At 41.2% G+C, this 10,596-nt stretch overlaps 1 protein-coding gene across 1 annotated transcript; it reads left to right on the forward strand.

Moving 5' to 3' along the window:
• The first annotated feature begins 7,934 nt into the window (after window positions 1–7,934).
• LOC100654356 (olfactory receptor 52B4-like) lies at window positions 7,935–9,469 on the forward strand. Its single transcript, XM_003420073.3, has one exon. It carries the CDS (start codon window positions 8,131–8,133, stop codon window positions 9,073–9,075), a length of 945 nt encoding a protein of 314 aa, XP_003420121.2. The 5' UTR covers window positions 7,935–8,130; the 3' UTR covers window positions 9,076–9,469.
• Window positions 9,470–10,596: the final 1,127 nt, after the last annotated feature.

A 10,596-nucleotide genomic window follows, 5' to 3' on the forward strand; every position in this document is an offset into this window, starting at 1 on the left:
AAGATGCAAAACTGTGCACTACAGAAGAGTAAGTAAACAGACGCAGAGGACATGGAGAAGAGTCTGGATGAGCTGCTCCTGAAATGGAAGAGAAAACAGGCAAGAGTGTTCTTCACACAGTCTGCTTCTGCTGAAGATCTTGGCTGGCTTAGCTCCATCCTAAGTAAGAAGTGGTGGGTCAAGTTTTAGACTATTCTGTATTTTCCCCCAAAACATCTTCAAAGACCTATTTCCTAAATGCTGTTTGTATTGTTTTTAGGTTAAAGAGGAAGAAATACTACCAAAGAAAATATTTTATGTGAATTGGAAAGGTTATAAATAGCACCCTAAATAAAACTCTTGAAGAACAGTGGTGGATCATAGAATTTCTGCCTTCTCTTTTTTTTTTTTTTTTTTTTTTTTTATGAGGGACACCCAGGTTTGATTCGGAGCCAATATGCTTAATGCACAGCCACCAGCAGTGGTAGCTTGCAAGTTGCTATGATGCCGAACAGGTTTTAGTGGAACTTCCAGATGAAAATGTACTAGGAAAAAAGGCCTGGTGGTCTACTTCGGAAAATCAGCCAATGAAAACCTTATGGATAACAATGGTCCAGTCCAAAACCAATCATGGGCATGGTGCAGGAGCAGGCAGCATTTAGTTCACCATGAGTTGGGGCTATTATGGATTGAATCACGTCCCCCAAAAATGGGTGTCAGCTTCACTATGCCATGGTTCCCAGTATTGTGTGATTGTTCATCATTTTGTGATCTGATGTTATTATCCTGTGTTTTGTAAATCCTAAACTCTATGATGCTCATGGGGCAGGATTAGAGGCAGTCATATTAATGAGGCAGAACTCTTATCTACAGGATTCTATTCTAACTTTTTTTGTTCCTTATTTATTTATTTATTGTGCTCTAGATGAAAGTTTGCAGACCAAATTAGTTTCTCATTAAACAATTAATACACATATTAAAAAAAAGAAAAAACTTTTTTTTTTTTTTTTTTTTATAAATATTGTTTTGGACACTGGTTGCCAACCCCACGAATTGTCAACACTCTTCACTCCTCGACCTTGGATTCCGCATTATAAGTTTTCCTGGCTTCTCGTGCCTTCTTGTCCATGCCCCTGGGTTGGTGTGCCCAATTAGTCCCATTTTGTTTTATGAGCCCGTCTAATCTTCAGCTGAAGGATGAACCTCAGGAGTGACTTCAGTTTTGACTTAAAAGGGTATCTGGTGTGGGGGGGGCATACGCTCAGGGTTTCTCCAGTCTCTGTCAGACCAGTAAGTCTAGTCTTTTTCTGTGAGTTAGAATTTTTTTGTCATTTATCTCCAGCTCTGTTCAGGACCCTCTGTTGTGATCCCTGTCAGAGTAGTCAGTGGTAGTAGCTGGGCACTGTCTAGTTGTGTTGGACTCAGCCTGATGGAGGCTGTGGTAGTTGTGGTCCATTAGTCCTTTGGACTCATCTTTCCCTTGTGTCTTTAGTTTGCTGCATTCTCCCTTGCTCCAGATGGGGTGAGACCAGTAGAATATCTTAGATGGCCACTCACAAGCTTTTAAGACCCTAGATACTACCCACCAAAGTAGGATATAGAACATTTTCTTTATAAGCTATGTTATGTTAATTGAGCTAGAAGTCTGCAGAGAACATGGTCCCCAGCCCTCAGCAGAGTAGCTCAGTCCCTCAGGGAATTTGGGTGTCTCTGTGAACCTTCTCTGACTTTGCCCTGGTAAAGTTGTGCTGACTTCCCCAGTACAAGACTAAATCTTTATGATAGCAGACTGCCACATCTTGCTCCTGCAGAGTGGCTGGTGGGTTCAAATTGCCAGCCTTTGAGCTAAACAAGCACTTAACCACTGCACCACCAGGGCTCCTCTTCTCCTTTTACATCCGTCCAAATTATATGGCACTATTTTGTGTAGTAGTCTTCAAGAATTTGTTTAACAAAGAGTTTCCCAGTTCTCCGTCTTGGTAATAATTAGTTAGGGCTCAAATATCTTGCTTCTTTCCAATTGTTAGAATTCTGTAGATGCCAGCCACTGACTGTCATCAAGAAAATTTCACAATATATTTAAGATGCTTCCACTTTTTCATTTCTGCCTAGCCTATACCCTCATATGAGTTTTCCCTTAAGAAAATCCTGCTCCTTTTCTAAACCCTGAATCTTCCTTTTTCCTGAGAGACAGCCCTCTGTCACTGAAACATATTGAAATTTTCTTACCTTTTATTCCAGCTGCTTGTGCTGCTTTTCTGTCAACCTTATTCCCAAGGTTAAGGCAGCTCAAGCTAAAGATTTCTTTAGTGAATCTTTGGCCTTTTGATTTGCAGTAATACATTCCATAGCATTATTATTCCACTGCTGTGGAAATTTCTGGATGCTGGATTTGCTAAGAATGATGGAAGTATTAGGGTTGAGGTCTTGAGCTAAAGTCATCAATGAAAAATGAGGACAATGAAGAGGCTGGGGTGTGATCAGGTGTTAGGTACATATGGCGAGGAAAGAAGAGAGGACAGGGTTTCCAAATGTTGTGAGCATCGTTAGGTTAGGGGTTTTTGCTAGAGGGAGGAAGTTATCATTGGAAGTAGTAATGATACTACCTCCAATACCTATACAGGTACTATGAGGAATGAGAAATAAAAATGAGATTTTCTATATTCGGAATATAGTGAAAAGCTGAAAGCCAGGTTTCTGGTAAAACAAAGAAGTGAATGAGAGATGTTCACAAGGTTGTTGAAGATATACAAGATTTTGTGGAACGCATTTGGTGTTCCAGAAGGAATGAAGACATTTTCAAGGAAACTTGTGAGAAATTCTTTTAGTGTAGAGGACATGGAAAGTTTGTGGGATAACATATTACTAAAGTGACATGGACGTGGGTAGCAACTTAGCAAAATGGGAACGTGGGGCTTCATGACATCTGATCTGAAACCTCTTAGAAGAGTCGTGTCCCACTGCCCTTGTGCTTGAGCCCATTGTTGCAGCCACTGTGTCAACGCAACTCATTGAGGGTCTTCCCCTTTTTCACTGAGCCTCCGTGATGTGCTTCCTACCAAGCATGATGTACTTCACCAGGGATTGGTCTCTCCTGATAACATGTCCAAAGTATGTGAGACAAACTCTGGCCATCTTTGCTCCTAATGGTCATGTACTTTCTTCCAAGACAGGTTTGTTGGTTCTTATGGCAGTCCATGGTATATTGGATATCCTCCTTCCCTCTCTCCCTGAGGATGGTTGTGGGATCCAAGGCATTTTTCCAGGGCCAGGGCACTGGTGGGAAGGAGTCATTAGTTATACAGGCATCTGATTACTTCTGAAATCTGTGCATATATCTGTTATAGTGATCTGTGATCAGTCGTCTCCGATGTTACTATTGGAATTGTTTGGGGGCACCTCAAACTGCACCCATATAAGACAGTGAACTTCACTGATAAATATCGTGTATGTTCTGACTGCCCCACTGATAGGCTGTTCCCCATCTCTCTCAGGCCTTCCTATTCTGTCAGACATGATAAAATTGAAATTACGCCAATTTAGTAACCACATAATGACCTCTACGTGTTCAAGTGAAAGGAAGAGTCACACATCTGTCACTTTAAGTCAAAAGCTAGAAATGATTAAGCTTAGTAAGGAGGGTGTGTCGAAAGGCAAGATAGGCTGAAAGCAAGTCCCCTTGCGTCAAACAGTTAGCCAAGATGTGAATACAAAATAAACATTCTTGAAGGAAATAAAAAGTGCTACACATGAGTGATAATAACGAGAGACAGCCTTATTGCAGATAAGGAGAAAGTTTTAGTGGTCTGGATAGAAGATTAAGCCAGCTATAAGGTTCCCTTAAGCTAAAGCCTAATCCAGAGCAAAGCCCTAACTCTCTTCAATTCTATGAAGGCTGAGAAAGGAGAGAAAGTTGCAGAAGAAAGGTTTGAAGCTAGCAGAGATTGGCTAATGAGATTTAGGGAAGAAGCCATCTCCATGACATAAAAGTGCAAGGTAAAGCAGCAAGTAATAACGTAGAAGCTGAGCAAGTTCTCCAGAAGACCTAGCTAAGCTAACAGATGAAGGCGGCTACGCTGAAAGATAGATTTCCAGTTAGACAAACCAGTCTGATATTAGCAGAAGACGCCACTTCGGACTTAATACCTAAAGAGGAAATGTCAATGCCTCAAATGCTTTGAAGGACAGGCTGCCTCTCTTGTTAGGGGCAAATGCTGCTGGTGACTTTAAATTGAAGGAAGTGCACATTTACTATTCTGAAAACTCAAGGGTCCTTAAGAATTATACTAAATCTACTCTGACTGTGCTCTCTAAATGGAAAAACAAAGCCTGGATGACAGCACAGCTGTTTACAACATGGCTTACTGAATAGTTTAAGCCCACTGTTGAGACCTACTGCTCAGAAAAAAAAAAAAAATTCCTTTCAAAATACTACTGCTCATTGACAATGCACCTGATCACTCGAGAGCTCTGATGATTAATGTTTTCACGCCTGCTAACACAACATCCATTCTGCAGCCCATGGACCAAGGAGTAATTTTGATTTTCAAATCTTATTATTTAAAAAATATATTTGGTAAGGCTACAGCTGCCGTAGATACTGATTCCTCTGATGGCTCTGGGCAAAGTAAATTGAAAACCCCCTGGAAAGGATTCACCAATCTGGATGCCATTAAGAACATTCATGAGTCATGGGAGGAGGTCAAAATATCAACATTAACAGGAGTTTGGAAGAAGTTGATTCCAACCCTCAGGTTTGACTTACAGGGGTTCAAGATTTCTGTGGAGAAAGTAACTGTAGATGTGGTGAAAATAGCAAGAGAACTAGAATTAGAAGCGGAGCCCTAATATATGACTGAATTGCTGCAATCTCACGATAAGATTTTATCAGATGAGGAGTTGCTTCTTATGCATGAGTAAAGAAAGTGGCTTCTTAAGATGGAACTTACTCCTGGTGAAGATGCTGTGATCATCGTTGAAATGACAACCAAGGCTTTAGAATATTACATAAACTTAGTAATAAAATTCATCAAATATCTCTTTTTTATTTTCACTATAATTGCCTTTTATTATGAGTACCTTTGTAAATCTGATCTTTATTTGTCTCTGAGATTTGAAAACATTACATATAAGCATTTGTGAAGGAACATCTGAGAATGATAACATAAGCAAATTACACACTGCAACACTGCCTGTAGTACATATTACTAACAATAAGATGTACAAGAATAACAACAACAGCAACAAAAAACAGTTGTAAGTATGGTTTGTCATAACTCAAATACGTTGCAAGTCAGGGACTACCTGCAAAGAAAATAGAAGACTTTTTTCCCAGCAACCGTAAATGTGGGTTGATGATGCCTAATGCTAAAACAAATACTGTACTTGGCAGGCAAATAAAATTAGAATCTATTCAAAACAGCCACAAATCACATGTGTTCTACAAATTGCTCTGCATGGACAGTTAGATAGATACCTTCAGGAAAGAGTTAAAACTATGACTCCAAACTGTGAATCTTATGAACCAAGCCAGGGATTAATAACTTCAAAACGATCCTCTTCATGAAGAACAAAAATATGAAAATTATCTTTACATATTAACTGCATGAGTTGAGATTGAAAATAAAGCTGTATATTCATTGAATCCAGCATTAAAGCAGGTCTGTTGCAAGGCTGAGCCAGCTGGATGAGGTTTTTGTACTGAAACATGATAAATGTTCGCACTCAGTGTGGGGTGGAGATCACAGCACCTGGGGAGGAGCAAATGAGAAAAGAGGAGATTGGAGGGAGGGGAAAACAGTCTTAGGGATTTTGTCCATTTGGAAAGAGGGCAAGGCTCAAGCAGCAGCTCTGTCCATGGAGCCCTTGGTATAAGTGCTTCCCTCAGGGGCTTTCATGAAGGAAGATAAACAGCCCAACTGCCTGGCCTTCGACAAGCTGAAGCTCATTGCTGAACACATGGCTGTTCCTAAACACATAGTCTGAGGCAGGTAAACCAATTAGACATCTGTAGATGGAGATGATTACAGGGACAAGGTAAGGACTGATGTTATGCTCTCCTACAAGCAGAGGCGACAGGACTCTTAAAGGATATTAATATATATAGACAAAGAATGGCGAAGACCAAGGCACATACATGGTTTGTTACATCAGAAGTGGAGAGTGAGGTCTGGGAAGGAAGCGAAGGGCATATGAGCTAGCTGCAGTTACCGAAAGTTGATAATAAAGAAATACTATCCAATAAATGACAAGTGCCCTGATAATTAGACTGGGCATGGTAAACAGAAAGCATGTTGCCTTAGATGACAGACACCACTTGGCAAAGTATGAAGAGAACCTCAAAAATGGCAGGGATCTGTGCTGGGCTACCCAAAGCAGGCGTTGGAGGGGCTTTGGGGACGTGGTCAGGGCATCTCAGGCATGTCTGAGAAGAAATTTACAGGGAGGTGGCATTTGGACCAGGATTTTTAGGGCAATCTTCTATTAGATCAAAGTCAAGAGAACAATTCCACAGGCAAATCCCTAACTCCTGATCTCCCTGGCCTCTCTCTCTGGCTCCGATTAATAACATTTCCCCTGGTCGTCCCTCTCCCCCAACACCTGGTCATCATCAACTTTTGTGATTTGCCCTCCTCTCAAGCCCTGTCTTTGTTGGTTTGTGTCTCCCTTGGCTCTTCTTGCTTTATTCTTCTTTCCTGTCCTTGCCTGGTCTGTGCAGTACATGCCTGCCACATTCCTTTCTCTTGCTATCCCACTCTCTTCCTTTTCTTCCACCTCCTACAAGAGGATGGCTGCCCTCACTGGAGGAAACTTTCTCAGAGTGTCCGTATGCTGCACAAGAGTCAGTTCTCTGTCCCAAGGCTTGATGACAGGCATCACTGGACCGGTGACTCTCACGGAAGAACAATTTCTACCAGCTCCAAGAGGAGAGTATTGAGGGAGTTTCCTCTCCAGAAAGAAAAAGCGGGAAAACCAAGAGGGAGAACTAGGGTGAAAAAAATAATATTAATGAACTCAACATAGATCTCAGATACTGAGCTGGATACTTTAAGATAGCTCAACATTTAAAATCCTCAGATCCCTACCAAGAGAGTTTTTTTATTATTTGTTTCCATTTCTTCATCCAGTGAAGGAATTGAATCTGGCCCTCTTCTCAGAAAGTGCCGTCTGAGCCCAATCCACCGGGACCATTGCACTAAACCTATCTGCTTACATGCCTGACTCCCTCTCAAACCATGAGCTGAGTTAGGATTCAGGTACATGGCATGATGCCTAAAAAATAGTCACTGCTCAAAACCTGTTTTATGAATGATTAAACTAATGAAGGAATGAAAGGACACTAGGAAGTAACTTATGAAATACAGTTTAATTCCACCTGCAGAAGAATCTTCCAAATATGAAGCACTACACCACCCTGATACTCCCAGAAATAATGACTTTTTTTTCTAATTTCAGTCATTTCTAAACTTAGTTCTCTAAAGTGGAAGCACCAGAAGTGCCTCAATCAAGCACACAGGCCCTGCCAATTTTACCTCCTGAAGGTCTTCTGACCCTCTTCACAAGTAAGAAAAGTGAGGTTAAGGCATCTACTAACTGCCACCTGTGTAAAGTTAGAGTCTAAGTGTTCAGTTGTGATCAAAGCCCTTCCCGTCTTCCACTACAGCCCCTCCCCTGTCTCACTCTAATACTTCCTATGCACTAGCCACCCTGAGCTAAAATGTTTCATGAATGCGCTGTGCACTGATCTATACATGCATTTTTTCTTACGCTGCTCCTGTACCTTGGTATTCCTCATTCTGTGATAAACTACTCAATCTCAAGTTCAAGCATCATCTTTTTACAGCCTTCCCAGACACACATAATGATTTCCTTTGTGTATTCGTTATACTGTTTTGAAGAAGTACATACAAAATCGCTTTTTATTTTTGTTAGCTGGATATGTGTGTATCTTTTAATTAGACTGTCACTCATTGGGGTACAGACTTTATCCTATTTATCTTTGTGCATTCCTTATTATTTGCACAATCAAAGATGGAAACTGTGGGATATGCCAAAAGCGCCTTGTGACTTCAGATAAAATATTCATGGACAGTCTGTATTTTACTCTGTCTCTGAGAATGGGAGGTGAGCCCCTGGCTGATCTACTCAAACATGAATATATTGAACCACACTGGTACTAGCCACAGAATCTTCCGTTTGCTGGGCATCCCCGGACTAGAAGACCAGCACATGTGGAATTCCATCCCCTTCATCATTTCCTATCTCATTGCTGTGCTTGGGAACAGCCTGTTCATCTTCATCATCCTCACAAGGCACAGCCTCCATGAACCCATGTACCTCTTCCTCTGCATGCTGGCTGGAGCAGACATTGTCCTCTCCACATGCACAGTACCGCAGGCCTTGGCCATCTTCTGGTTCCATGCTGGGGAGATCTCCCTGGATCGCTGCATCACCCACCTCTTTTTCATCTATTCCACCTTCATCTCTGAGTCAGGGATCTTGCTGACGATGGCATTTGACCGCTACATTGCCATATGCTACCCACTGAGATACACCACTATTCTTACACACGCCTTGGTTGGGAAAATTGGCTCAAGTATCTTCCTGAGAAGTTATGGTACAATCTCCCCCATGACATATCTTCTGAAAAGATTGACTTTCTGCCAAAATAATATAATTCCACACACCTTCTGTGAACACATTGGCTTGACCAAATATGCTTGTAATGACATTCGAGTGAACATTTGGTATGGTTTTTCTGTCCTAATGTTAACAGTGGTCTTAGATGTTGTGCTAATTTGTGTTTCCTATATGCTGATTCTTCGTGCTTTCTTTCACATGCCTTCCCAAAATGCACACCACAAAGCTCTGAACACCCGTGGCTCCCATGTCTTTGTCATCATCCTACTTTATGGGCCTAGAATCTTCACAACCCTTACTCAGCGTTTTGGATGCCACATCCCACCTCATACCCACATTTTGTTGGCTAATGTCTGCATTCTGGTTCCACCTATGCTGAATCCCATCATTTATGGGATCAAGACCAAACAGATCCAGGACCAGATGGTTCATGTGTTATTTACAAGGCAGAAATGATTTTGTGGTCGGAACTGTGTTTTCACATTCTCCAGCTGTCCATGAGGCGGCCTACGGAAGTGGTAGGTGAGAGGCGAAGCTGAAACACTAGGTAAATAGCTCAGGGTCTATTTGTCTAGACACTTACAGTAGTCTGTGTCTAGAGCAAGTTCACCAGAGAGGTAGCAGGGCTTACTTTCTACTGTCTAAACAACCTGAGATAGAAATGCCATTTTTGACTGAGGGAGCATCCTCCTGCCCAGACCTGGGACTGGATGGACTGATATCCACAAGTCATATAGCCTTTATGATACTATTCTAATCTCTGGAAATGGATGAAGTAAGAACCATGCTCTGCCTAGGAATTTCTGCAGCTAATCTGCACTGAGTCTCTCAAGCTCTGGAGCCTCATGCGATATCCCTCAACAACCACATACAAACCTCCATCCCTTTATGTCCCTCATTCTAACTAAGTGGCATTCCTAGGACTATTGATTCCTAGGCTTTCAGGTTATTCATATTACATTGTTATTCACATTCTAATCAATATGCATGTCTGTAATAAGAGAATATAAATTAATTGTCTGTTCATACCTTGCAGAACAATCCTTGAGGAAACTGAAGCTGACCATTTCTCTCTCGGGAAATTCTCATGTTGTTTCTGAAGGGGTGGTGTGTGCTAAGAAAATGATGAGGAAGGAAACTCCTCCATTATCAGTGTCAGTGTGTTCTTCTCCTCAACATGGCAGGCCATTAGTGTTGGTTCCTGGTTTCCTTTACAGAGACACTTATCATGTTACCTTTAAGCAACCAAGGCTTCAGAAACTAAAGGCCATTCATGCCTCATCTCTCCCACGTCTTTGATGTGTTTCTGCTTTGTCTTGGAATAACCTCTCTTGACTTTTCGGGAAATTTCTATTCCTCGTTTCATACCCCATTCTCAATATTGTCTCCTCTGTGGTGCTTTCTCTAACCAACTTGTATTCGATGTATTATTTAGTTAATACTCTGGGAAAAAAAAATATATTGTCCATATTTCTTTTTAAAGTTTTATTTTATTGGAAATATATGTTCTATGTAGACAACACTAGATATTAAAAAAAAAAAAGACCAGGTCCCTATGCAGACCACCTTCTACTTCTACATTTCAGAGTCTTCATATATTTGCTGTGTTATGTTCCAGTGATTTTTGTTTAAGTGGAAGAAACTGCTTCTTAACACTTTTAAAGAGGTCTTTTGCAGCACATTTGCCCAATGCAATGCCTCCTCTGATTCCTTCAGTGTTGCTTCCATAGGCGTTGATTGTGGATCCAAGTAAAATGAAATCTTTGACAACTTCAATATTTTCTCTGTTTATCATGACCAATCCATGCACTAATACCCCTGCTTAATTAGATGAGTAAATTGAAGCTCAGAGAGATGGGCATCCAGCTAATAAATAGTAGGGTCCGCACTGACTGAGTCCATGTCTGCCTTATTACGAAACCTATGTTCTTCTCATACCCATTCTCTTTCCAGCAGAGGCTTACTCAATTCCTGCAA

The sequence above is a fragment of the Loxodonta africana genome, chromosome 7 (assembly GCF_030014295.1).
Source record: "Loxodonta africana isolate mLoxAfr1 chromosome 7, mLoxAfr1.hap2, whole genome shotgun sequence".
NCBI classification, from domain to species: Eukaryota; Metazoa; Chordata; class Mammalia; order Proboscidea; family Elephantidae; genus Loxodonta; species Loxodonta africana.